The 13,329-nt window shown below is 41.1% G+C and overlaps 1 protein-coding gene across 1 annotated transcript; it reads right to left on the reverse strand.

The window, feature by feature from the left end:
- Positions 1–1,273: 1,273 nt before the first annotated feature.
- Positions 1,274–10,985, reverse strand: LOC124147273 (carbonic anhydrase 2-like). Its single transcript, XM_048380466.1, has 7 exons — positions 10,818–10,985; positions 9,953–10,147; positions 8,089–8,210; positions 7,469–7,564; positions 3,650–3,764; positions 3,010–3,119; positions 1,274–1,801 (listed from the first exon to the last, which is right to left on the reverse strand). Exons 1-7 carry the CDS (start codon positions 10,843–10,845, stop codon positions 1,658–1,660), a joined length of 810 nt encoding a protein of 269 aa, XP_048236423.1. The 5' UTR covers positions 10,846–10,985; the 3' UTR covers positions 1,274–1,657.
- Positions 10,986–13,329: the final 2,344 nt, after the last annotated feature.

A 13,329-nucleotide genomic window follows, 5' to 3' on the forward strand; every position in this document is an offset into this window, starting at 1 on the left:
GGTCTAACGGAAGTAGTGCAACAGTGTTGTCGGGTGTATAAGTGCGCAGTGAAGCGGTCATAAAATCAGATTTGTTTTTTACTATTTCAATACAATATGTATTATACATTGTACAGTCAGATTCTTGCTGCTAGTTTGCTAATTTTGCTCGTGATGGATACTTGTAATACTAGCTTGGGATGTAGAGCTTCCTGTTTTCCATATAAAATGGACAAACTGAAAGGAAATGGTATTCGTCTTCAATAACATTATGATTACATTTCTTGCACTAAAGTAAATCAGTATTGACTTTGTCTTTGTAACGAAAGTGTTGAATACCCAACTTATGGCATAAACATCAGAATTTAAATAATATGCGGATAAGATATTTGTTTGGACATTACTCCATAATATATTTATCTCGTTCGAGTACAGACATATGTGGAATAATTGTTTAGAAATGATGAAGAAATAATATTAGCATGCCAATTCTGAAACTCTAAGTCTTTACATCTTTGCATAAAAGTTAAAACATTGTATAAAATTTGATATGCTGCCACACTCCTGTGCGATCCAAACATACGTAAATCCGGTTTCTAATAGCATCAAACGAACAGGCGTTACCCAGTTGTGGCTCCGTTTTCATCCTGTCATTTCAACATGTCATAACATGCTTTTGGGTATCAATATATAATAGATAGCTAACACTTCATGATATTGATCATGTCTACATATTTTATGAATTTATTCCATTGTGGGGGAAAGTGTCTGATTATAAAATTCAGACACAAAACAACTCAGAGGGCATCCCATAAAAGAACGCATGTTTTTCATATATTTTTCACTATATTTAGTGCCATTACTGATGAGCTACATTCAATTGAAAAAATGGTGTTCTCTAACTTCTTTTGAGTAGTATACAATAGTATATCAGTTGTCAATTGATGCTTGAGTATTGTTCGTAATGTCCACCCTCTCTGTTCACGTCTCCAAACCACGCATGAACGTGGCTATAGTATTTATAAGAAAAGGGTAGATTTGTTTTGCACAAGCTATAGTGCAGTTTAGCAAATGACCCAATATAATTAAAATAAGATCTACCGCTACACAAAGATCAGTGGACATCCCTTTACGGATCACATCAGAACGACCTTTCCTGAACTTTGACCGACCAATGGAATGACTGACAAAAAAAATCGACATTAGCCAATCAGAATGTAGCTTTCTCGTGCTTTACGGCACACGTTTCAAACTGGCGACGACGCTTTGAAACATATTTTGACAAATTCGCGATTAAAAATTTGAAACATGAACACACAAACATTCTGGAATGGCTATAGATGGCCTAGATTGTATGGATTCAGTCGTAAAGCCTGAACTGTCGTTCGGAATATCACCTGTTACATGTTTAGATGTTGTATGATTAGAAAACACATTTCCTCATCTGGTAAGCAACACTCTGATTGGTCGGATGAAAGGTCGTTCTGACGGATCTGTAATTGGATGTCTTCAGATCTTAGTTTAGCGTAGCTAGAACTATGATCTAATTTTAATGAGATTGCAAAGGCCATAAACAGATAAAATAAAGACTATACAACATATCCCTGAATTTTGAGTGAAGAAGAATGTACACGCATCTCCATATATAATGCATATAACTTTTCGATGCCTTTCACATTCACGTCTTGGTCGGGAATGACGCCTTGACAACCCTGTCTCCTAAAGGGTTAATGGTCCGGACATTGTTTACAAGATTATCTTCGTGGTAACCGCCATGGCTGTCACCATGGTATCCACCAATGAGGTGTCTGAGATGCATCAACTGAAACGAGCAAGTATTATTGTTATTGTCAGTTAGTGATTGCTTTGTGTTTATAAAGGTTGCTGGCACCTAACTATCACAGAAGTAACATGACACTAGGTGTTGAGCATCTAGTAATGAGTGAGTGGGTGTTTAGTTTGACGCCTCACGTTTGTCAGACACCTTGATAAAGAGATAGCCATCATTTGGAATTATTATGCATAGATCTAGATTGGAAGCCAAATATGGTTTCTGGGAGGATTCTGTGATTGGGGGATGTTTTCACATGTTTCCTTTCTGATTGAAACACCCACCAATTTGAGATATTCTTAATACATGTTCGGAAAATTGAAGCACAGAAAACGTTATGACAGAGGCCGTAGTATACTATTATCCCCCCGACATATAATGACGGGGGGATATAGCCATCATGTCCGTCCGTCCGTCCGTCCGTCCGTCTGTAATCATTGTTTGTCCGGAGCATATTTCCTAAACCGTACAAACTAGCTTCACAAAACTTGATACACTTACCAATCAGGCTCAGTAGTAGTGCCTTATGCTATTTAGAGTTATTTAAAAAAAAAAAATTGTCGTTTCCATGGAAATATGATGAGCTTAGGAAATTTGAGGGTAGTGCTCTTGTCCGGAGCATATTTCCTAAACCGTTCAACCTAGCTTCCCAAAACTTGATACACTTATCAATCAGGCTCAGTAGTAGTGCCTTTTGCTATTAAGACATTTTTAGAATTTTATATTTTTGTCGTTTCCGTGGAAATATGATGAACTTAGGAAATTTGAGGGTAGTGCTCTTGTCCAGAGCATATCTCCCGAACCATACAACTTAGCTTCTCAAAAGTTTTTACACCTATCAAGCAGGTTATGTAGTGGTGCCTTTGCTATTAACCGATTTTTTCTTTTTTTTTCTTTTCAATTTAAATTGAAAATTGATGAACCTGGGTAGTATCCTCGTCTGGAGCATATCTTCTAAACCATGCGACAGAGATTCACCAAACTTTATGCACATATCAATCATGTTCACTAGTAGTGTAGTTCTTTTATTTGAAGGTACACACAGTTTACCGACATGCCACGTCGGGGGGATATGTCATCTTCGGATGACTCTTGTGATAGTTTGATGTGAGGTGTAGCAAATACATACATACATGACCTGCCGCCATATTTGTTCACAGGAGCACTTACATCTCAACAGATCATGATCATAAACACACCTGGGTATGGGATAAGCAGATAGCCTCCTCCAGGAGGATCCACGTGACACTTTCATAGCAGGGGGGCGTGGTCAGGGACCCAGGGTATGTCCAGTACTTGTCAACATTACCTATAACAAAGCAGACATTGAGAACTACCTTCCCCGCAACATTATATAGTCACGTGTCTTGTTTTGGTTGTTACAGTTACGGGATTGTTATAATATATTTATATTATTTTATCATTATACAATGGGTAAATGCAAAAGGTCAAGGTCAGAGATAATCAATCTCCAATGTCTAGCAAACAGATATCATTGGGTTCAAAAGTGAAAGTTGTGATGAAAATTAAATAAAAACCAATGCTGGCGCCAGGTGTTCGCAAACACTTTAAGCACTAATAATTTCTGCTAGGGGAGGTGGTACGTCTTATGCCAGATGCAAGTTTGGGAAACGTTGTCCAATGTTTATAAGTAGTAAAGCGCAAGGGGAATTTGTTTTCAAATGTCTTGCCATTGTATATATTTAAATATGTACTTCAGTTGTGACATTAATAAATGACCCCTCCTGTAAATCAAGATGAACAAAAAGGTAACTGAAATAAGGCAATGCTATTTTCACATCCATGTTTCACGAAAGCATGTGCGTCAACTGTTCTTACGTGGGAGCAAATAGCGGGAGTCGAACATGGTCTTGACGTGGGTCGTCGTGTGCGGGTTGTGGACCTCATGCATCACATCCGTCAGTTTCTTAAATTCTTCATTTTCTTGGCCAACCTGAGATGAGATTTTATCAATGTGTGAGTGTCTTGGATTTAACGAGAGGCCGCTTTGAACAGTATTCTAGTTCATGTGGGAGGAAGGCACAAAGTTATGCAGGTCTCAGACGTTTACCACTTTGGTGAAACCCACGAGCACGGGCATGGTGCTGACAAACCTAGAAACATAATCGGGGCGAACCGGGATTCTAACCCACGAGCATAAGTGTCTGGCGTGCCAAAGGGACGCAACTCTACATAGCAAATTACAGCGTTTTAGACGACTGGGCCACCCATGTCCCCGACTTGATTTTAACCATCTTGGAAAATACCCCCGATTGTATCTATAAAATTGAGAGTGCTGCACCAACCCACGACAGCAGATTAGGCAGTCTGAACTAACCTAACCTAACCATGTGACAAATGTTATATTTGGAAAATATCTCGTACTTTACTAAGAACGTATTATTAAATATAACATGTGATACATTTGACCACTTTATAAATGGCATTGTGTGTTCATAACCGTAACCATAGTCAAGGTAGACAACAGATTCTAAGTTATGCCTATCAAACAATTTATCGTAACGATAGTGACGGTGACTGAATGTAGCAGATCTCTATTACATATCCGGGCATTCTACAAAGTAATTATTTAAACCTTTGTGTCATATCCTAGGTATAAAAAATAATAAACTGACGTCCAAAAGAAACTTTACCAGAGTTTGAAATCACTCTTGCTCAAAAACAACAAAACATACATGCATGAAGTAAAGTGTATTGAGATGATCAATATATCAACATAATCAACACTGAAAATGACAATCATACCGCGACCGAGAATGACGTCAGAGCCCCCCAAAGTTGGGTGTGGTACAAAAATCGAGCTTTCAGAATCATGGACAATAGGCAGAGTACATAAACAATCGCTCACGTTCAATAACAAGTCATTAGTAGCATGTGTGACCACCAAATTCCTCAATACACGCAAAAACTATTCGACGCACAGAAAAAGTCAGTCGTCTGATGAGGTCACGTGGGATTTGACGCCATTCTTCTTGGAGGGCCAAGATCAGTTCTTGCCGGTTGGCTGGCACGTCGAACACGACAATCCATCAAGTCCCAGAGGTGTTCTATGGGGACCATGTCGGGTGAACGTGCAGGCCACGGCAGGACGTTGACGTTGTTGGCTGAGTGGAAGTTAGTGACAATTCTGGCGGTATGGGCTCTAGCGTTGTCATGCTGATAAATGACACCACGTGGCTGCTGTTGGAGAAATGGTAGGACAACTGGACGAAGCATGTTATCCATGTAACGCTGAGCTGTCAAGTTTCCGTCAACGATGACCAGCGGTGTCCTCTCCTGTCCACAGATCCCTCCCCACACCAGGACACTCCCTCCACCATATTGTACGACCTCCTGCACGCAACACGCCGCCGTTCGTTCACCCCTTCGGCCGTAAACACGTTGTCTTCTATCAGCCCTAATTATACAGAATCGACTATCGTCAGTGAAGACACCCCTCTGCCAGTCACGTCGCTGCCAACGTCGTACAGTCTTGGCCCATCTTAATCGCAGACGACGATGTTGCGCTGTCAAAAGCTGTCCTCTGTATGGTCTAAAAGCCCTGATTCCATGAGCCCTGAGTCTCCTGGCCACTGTCTGTCGACTAACCCTGTGACCTAATGCATTTGTCGCCGATGACGTCACTGTCAGGAAGCGATTTCGGAGGTGCAAGGTACGCAAGTATCGGTCATCATGGGGCGTGGTCAACCCGGGTCTGCCTGTTCTTGGCCTGTCAGCGGTCCGCCCTGTCTGTCTGTAACGTTGCATCAAGTTGGTAACGGCAACACGGGAGCAAACGAAGGTTCGTGCAATATGGGCGTGGGTGGCTCCCATCTGTACCATACCCAAGGCTCGTTCACGTTGTTCGACTGTGAGTCGTGGCATTTCTTTTGTGTGTTTTTTTTATCACTGTGGATGTCTGACTTGTCGTTGCAATCGTTTTATACCCTTACCCGCACGTGCATTTGCAGTTGTCCGTGGTGCACGTGTTTTTCACTTTCTCGCAAACATGTAACAGACGATTAACATTTTCTGCATACGCTATTGTTGTATTTAGGTTATGTGTTTTAGATAGACTTCATCGAAAGAAAATGTATACTTTGTCTGAAATTTATATTTTCAGTTGGTAAAGTTTCTTTTGGACGTCAGTTTATATTCTTCCACAAGCATGGAAAGACATCCGAAGGTTCCAGAAGCTAAACATTTGCTCTTTCGTCCTTGTTTCCGTTACATTATGGACGCCAAGTGATTATTTACAGATAATCTTTGCTTACTGTCTTTGACTAAAATGTACATATGAATAGTAATGGCGTGGGTATCAGTATCCCTTTTCAAATGTTAATTCGGATCTGGAAGGGCAAAGCTCCACGATCTTACACCCATTATAATATATGTCTATACATTGTAAATATAGAACGTCAACGCCAGAGAATAACCAGTCTCTATTATCCGACAAAACAGATTCCATTGGGCGCAAAAGGCAAAATAGGTGAAACGTATATAGGACTAGATCCCCGAAAATCTGCGATGACACCAGGTGTTCTTAAAAAGGCTATGTGGTAAACTGAGAGAAACGCAGGTACTGTAAACTACGGTTATAACGAACACGCTTATAACGAACTGACCGATATAACGAACTTATTTTTTAGTCCCGGCCATTTGTTGTATATATGCTGCATATATGCTTATAACGAACTACGGTTATAACGAACTAAAATTAGTAGTCCCTTTGAGTTCGTTATAACCGTAGTTTACTGTAATTCATTATCCTGTAAATGGACATTTATTCATATTCAGCAAATACAAAGTCGGATTTTAATGTGTGAACTTGCTTGAACAGTGTTACCGAGCATTGTTACCCTCTGACTGAAACTTTCGAGTTGTTGTGACGAAGTAGATGTATCTCTAACATGTGCACGGATACCTTACATGTTAACTGCGCCCTCGTGACGTACGTATGATGTGCAAACCTTTTTCAAAATACCGGATCTGTCTCTACATGTGTATAGTATTTCACTTAGTTTTATTTGAAATGCAATTTACTCAACACGGCATGTGTAGCTTGAAAGCTTTATGTTCATACAATAAATTATTCATGGTTTACACTGTACAATGTAAACCAGGATCTGCAGTTGCACACCTGATGCACATGCACAAAGGTTTGCTCTCTTACGAAAAAGAACATAAAATTCTCCTTTTTCTAAACTCGGATATCCTGGTCTATAGATGTATGACTGCTCACATATTACTTGCCCCGTTGGTAGCACGTGAATACAAGCAGATCCAAGGCAACCTGCACCAGTCGTAATCCACCAAGTCATCGCGAATCACCGCTCAGTCTTCAACAAAACACACGCTAGGCGCTTACCGTAAACTGAAACTGTGGTATATTTTAACAAATGAAAGGTATATAGGTAGAGTAGGGTGAAATGTGGTGAACGTCATGTTCAATATATCACCCATATTGCGACGTAGAGACGTGCGGACACATTATACTGACTCCGGCCGGCCAGTCCTTTTTTTATCCCCTGAAGGCCGAAAAACAAGTATCATCTTTCGACGTATGACGCGGCTAGGGGATCGAACAACCGACCTTCCGCTCTCCGGTCTGAGGAGGCGAACCATGAAGGCGGTTCTGAGAGATAATATAACACAAACCTTTATGAAAACTCCAAGCACAGCTAGACCGTCCTCTTTGTCTGCGGCATCGTCAAAGGTGGAGTATTTTGTAGCATTCCAGTGAACAAAATGTAGCTGAAACATCATGTATTGCCATATAATTATCTCCACCTATTGACGTGACGCAAATGGAATGCTAAATTAAATATGTACAAATGTCTGTGTTATGTAATACTACGAGGTGAAGACCATACAGGTACAAATCCTTACGCCCGCGATTTGTGTCTGTTTTTTGTTGTTGTTTAACGCCGCATGCAATATCATTCCAGCTTTATGACAGTGTTCTGTAAATAATCGGGTTGCGATCAGACAATCAAGTGATTGACATCATGAGCATCGATCATCGCCATTGGGAAACGATGACGTTCATCAACCAAGTCAGCGAGTCTGACCACTCGATCCCGCTAGTCGCATCTTACGACAAGCGTAGGTTGCCGTAGATCAAACCCGGATCTTGACGTGTTTCCTTAAACACTCGAATGGACTTACGAATCATGAGAACATTCACTGTAATTGGTCTCATATAATCAGTCGCAGGGTAAACGCTATAGAAACTCGTTTCTAGTGTTAGTAAGCTGCTGGCTGAACTACGTACGTACCTCTGCAGAATATTGTTTGCCGTCCACTTTATGCTCCGAGCCCTTCAGGTCGCTGCTTCCCCAGTGGAAATGGAACTGTTTCAGATGATATTTCGCGTCACCAAGCGGGCCACCACTTATAGCTGTTTTAAAAAAATATGTGCATTAGAACAAATGAACAAATATGCAAGAAACTGAAGAAACGAACAAAAATTAACAGAGCCAAAACCAAACCAATTTTCCTATACGCTGACAGGCAAAAGAAACTATACGAAGCAGGTTATTACGATTATCAAAATAAGAAATGTAACAGTTGAGAAAAGATAGGTGTAATTGCCCAAATACATTTTGCATTGCAGGAGAAATTATACAATGGTAAGTTGATAAAATAAAGGGTATAGGAGGATGATCGTTGGGGGGGGGGGGGGGGGGGGGGGGGTATTCAATCATTCGTGTGTGCCCACCACGTTCATCAAAACAAGCTATCATTGGACGGCGATCGGAGTACGTCAGGCCTCAAATGACTTGGGGTGGAATGTGCCGCCATTCCTAACCTCGTGCTTGCAATAAACCTTCTCCTTTATTTTACTCTTTTACCAATTGATCCCAAACATGCTCAAGTGGAGACATGTCAGGGGATGGGCTGGCCATGACGAAACGTTCGCATTGTTGGCATTGAGAACGTTCATGGTTCTTCGCGCTGTGTGGTCGGGAGTTGTCTTGCTGGAATGTGGTCCCAGTTGTCTTGAGCAGGTACGGGAGAAGAACTGGGGGAAATATCTCATCCATGTAGCGATGCGCTGAAAATGGCGTTGACCACGAGATCCGCCTTCTTTTGTCAACAGATGCCACCCAAACCATGACGCTACCACAGCCGAATGCCACGACCTCCTGCATGCAACAACGCCGACGGTGAATACGAATTCTGCTGACTGAAGAGTTGGAATCGAGTACCCGTTCTCAGTGTCTGTTCTGCCAAAGGGCTGACTGTCCCTGGCCATCTTATCTTAGAGGTCGACGTTGAGGCTTCAAGGCTGTTCCGCGGTACGCTCTGGAGGCACGAATACCATGTTGCCGTAGTCTCGGGGATACAGTTCTTCAACTGACAGCACATCGAATGGCAGTTGCTGGCGATTTCGTCACTGTACGAATCTGTTCCTCAAGTGTATGACGTGCCGTCTTCGTTGGAAGTCGTGACGGATGGTCTACCTCTCCTGGGCCTGTTCGCGGTATGGCCAGTGTGTAACGGGTCATCATTCTGGTGATTGTTGTGACAAATCGTGACACGTGGTTGTGTGTAGCTCCCATGTGAATCTTACCCTTTCTCTCTCTCTTCTGTCGATAGCCTTGACGTGGTTGTTGTGTTGTAATGCTGATTTGGATGCCACGGACTGAGTGAGTATGGTTTTACGCCGCTTTCCTAGCAATATTCCAGCAATATTACGGCAGGGGACACCAGAAATGGACTTCACTCATTGTATCCATGTCGGGAATCAAACCCGGGTCTTCGGCGTGACGAGCGAACGCTTTAACCACTAGGCTACCCGACCGCCCGTGGGTGCCACAGAAGACAGCAATACTGCTTGTATACTACACATATATAATGGCGTGTCAGCTTATTGTGTAAGAAAAAATCAAAGTGAAATTATAAATGGTAAAACCCATGACCACTGACAAAGCGCTGAGAACTCAAGCACCATCAACAGGACGAATCTGGGAGTCCAACTCACGATCACAGCCACAGGAACGTAACTCCTGTTGCGGCGCCTTCGTCTGGATCAACAGTATCCTATTATAGTATGGTGAAAGGAAGGTCGTGCAACCCCAGTCTAATCTGTCAGGAAGTATTTGACTTGACATTGTTGTCGTGAATAAAACTACTTACTAGAGGACTCGTCCACATCTGCTTGGAAAGAGCGTCCATTGTTCTCGACTTCCAGATCGTATTGCCGAGTGTGCTCAATTCTCAGGGGATGGTAGCCGAGTTGCGGGTCGTATTCAGTCGTTGCAGTTTTAATATCAATAGGCGACTGGTGTGGTCCGGCGGCGGCCTCGTAGTACAGGACCCAGTTTAAAGGTCCTGAAAGGGAATGGCAGAGGGGAGTGTTGAAAACCTCGCATGGAGAACATATATCGATACGGACGTGGGTGAAAGGTGAACAGAATTAAAAAAATTCCGGAAGGGCTTGAAAATAGTTTTAAACATTCGATTATACATGTTGAAAGTCCTGAGCTAATGAGTCGCGGGTCCCAAGAAACCTATTTAGTTTCTCTTATCAGAGAACAAAACGTATTGAAACGCTGAATGTAAAATATGTTGTGTCTAAAACAAAATCCTAGGCCCCAGAGTATAAAAAGGTTGGCATCTTATTTTCCGAAGTGAAAATAATCTTGAACGCGGCGTTAAACGTCATTTAACTACACCTAAGGTCACCTCACCTCGCGGGACCTGTTATAAAACTTTAACGGAACTCTTCCACTCGTATATTTTAACTGCTTGTTGTAACATCATATCTCAAAATATTATATATTTTAATATCACACAGCTTAAACTTCAAAAAAGTATATCAGTTATTTTTATGTATGAAATATATAATAACCATTGCATACAACAAGGATACAATAATTAATACCACTGATTGCTCACTTGTTTCCTTATCGTAGGTAATGTCGGATCACTTTCTCAGTATAACCTCTCATATAAGTGACAACGGTCGAATTATTTCGTGAAATAACTGAGACATGCTCACCGTCGGCTTCACTGTATCCCCAGCTCATGGTCACGTTGTCAGTACGCGCGTAGTAGATGACTAAAGGGAATTCGCTAACGGCTTCTATTTAACCGTACCATCGTTGATTATAAACAACCCACGTTCACGTAGTCCGCGTTTGGGGACGTCTGACTTTGTCAACAGGAGTATCATGTCACGAGAGTGATGCAAAAAAGGATGGGCGAACCCCCGCGGTGAAGTTGATGGGACAAGAAATAGGACAGTATGTTGAGCCCAATTGAACATTGCCTTCTGGGGCGTGTGCGAAAACGCGAGAAGCACGTATCCCACGGCCTAGGGATTCATTCTCTATATAAATACATATAATCTCTCTCTCTCTCTCTCATCTCTCTCTCTCTCTCTATATATATATATATACACATATAATCTCTCTTTCTCTCCCTCTCTCTCTCCCTCTCTCTCTCTCTCTGTATATATATATAATCTCCCTCTCTCTCTCATCTCTCTCTATATATACACACATATAATCTCTCTCTCTCTATGTATATATATAATCTCCCAGTATATATATATTTAATTTCTCTCTCTCTCTCTCTCTCTCTCTCTCTCTCTCTCTCTCTCTCTCTCTGTATATATATATATATGTATATAATCTCCCTCTCTCTCATCTCTCTCTCTATATATATACACATATAATCTCTCACTCTCTCTCTCTATGTATATATATATAATCTCTCTGTATATATATAAATTTTTCTCTCTCTCTCTCTACATATATATATATATATGAAGTAAGTGAATATATATAATCCTTCCCTCTCTGTATATATATATATAATCTCTCTCTGTGGAATACAGTTAAAAGCGGCGTTAAACCCAACTCACTCACTCACTAATTTATATATACAGTTGCTCTGTCTAAATTGTGGTTTCAGATACCAGACTTAAGTACCCGTTTACTTTAAATAGTTGTGAAATGTTAGGTTGAGTGACATTGTATATAAGTCCTATCTAAATATAGTCTCGATCTTTTGTCCCTTTTAAGTGCAGTTCGAATCCCTGCGTCACCGCATCCTTGACGTCAGTGTTGGCATACTTTCAGTTTCACATTCGTCTTGCCCCAGTAACCCACTGAGTGGGTCTTCAACAGAAGCGTGATTTGATGAACACACTTAAGGCTTGTAACACAAAACACCTTCAAACGTCATTCTCATAACTCATAAAGCAAGCTCCATTCGCCTGCAAACAGGATATAACACAGCATCTCCCGATGTCTCTGTGCCTCACATTACAGCAAAGTGTAGAGGATTTAATGACAGCAAATTGTAAAGGATTCAATTCAACAAAAAGAGGTTTGAATTACAACAAATTGTAGACGTATCAATTACTCACAAAGTGTTTTATCAAAGTGTTATCGTAAAGCAGATGGTGTCTTCATCACGTCCTGAAGTAAGTGAATGTTATAAACAAAATACTCGAGTAAACGGATGTCAACCACTCTGCGACATCACGATACCTATCTCAAAAGGGAACAAAACGTGAATGTATTTTAAGACGAATGCTATCAGTACACAACAAAATGGGAAGTATACACTGCCTGGCGATCTTCACAAATGGGATGAAACAAGGACAGGTTGGCTCGGAGGATACGACATCTGAGTGAGGCTTCCATGTTAAACTTGGGCATGATTGGCTAGCACTATGAAACCGGCTTTAGTCCGGAGAGGTACAAGCAACATGGGACAATGTGTCAATATATTTGTGCAAATTAATCATTCAGCCTCGACAGCTAGGTACGCATTTGACAGTACGTCTTCCTATACAGGGTATGTAACAAGTCATTAATATACATGCACTTGTGGCATAAGTCTGTAATGACATCGAACAGGTGTATGTCACGGATATGAGGACTGATGTAAGGGTAGTATCACCTGTTATGTACTATCAATACGCATGTCATCAATAAAACTAGATAAAACTATCCTAAATTTGGAGAGGGTGGATTCAGATAGTGACGTGCTATCCGCTGATGTCTTGCCTTACTGAGGCTTCTATCGCGAGTATTTTAAATGTCAAGTTAGATTTAGATGATGTATTCTCCCCAACCGTTCGTTGTGGCACCTTAACATCACTGTCTTTAAATGAACCATACAATGATACAATTTACATTTCAGAATATTACAATCCAATGACTGGATTATGATGTATATGGTCTTTGTTTTAATATGGTTAATTGTAGATGATAATGGTCGATATTAAAGTTGTACATTGTATATAGACCGCCGTCATATAGCTGGAATATTGCTGAGTGCGGCGTGAAACAACAAACAAACAACATTGTATGCACTAATATTGTTAATTATGGAACACTATGCACGACATGGTTGTATATAGAGTGGTGTTGTCATTTGTTGAACCCTATAATCGACATTAAGATTCGAACCACACTTACTTGGAATAGTTGGGCATTGTGTTAGATCCATACGTTATCTGTAGGAATAGTTGGACATTGTTTTAGATCCGTACGTTA

This window comes from Haliotis rufescens, unplaced genomic scaffold, assembly GCF_023055435.1.
Source record: "Haliotis rufescens isolate VD_foot unplaced genomic scaffold, xgHalRufe1.0.p SCAF_30, whole genome shotgun sequence".
Lineage (NCBI taxonomy): Eukaryota > Metazoa > Mollusca > Gastropoda > Lepetellida > Haliotidae > Haliotis > Haliotis rufescens.

Coding starts and splice junctions, on each gene's coding strand:
- LOC124147273 (XM_048380466.1), bottom strand. CDS start 10,845: ATGAGCTGGGGATACAGTGAAGCCGACG. Junction 10,148..10,817: donor GGGATACAGTGAAGCCGACG/GTGAGCATGTCT, acceptor ATTCCCTTTCAG/GACCTTTAAACTGGGTCCTG. Junction 1,802..3,009: donor TCTGCTTATCCCATACCCAG/GTGTGTTTATGA, acceptor TGCTCGTTTCAG/TTGATGCATCTCAGACACCT.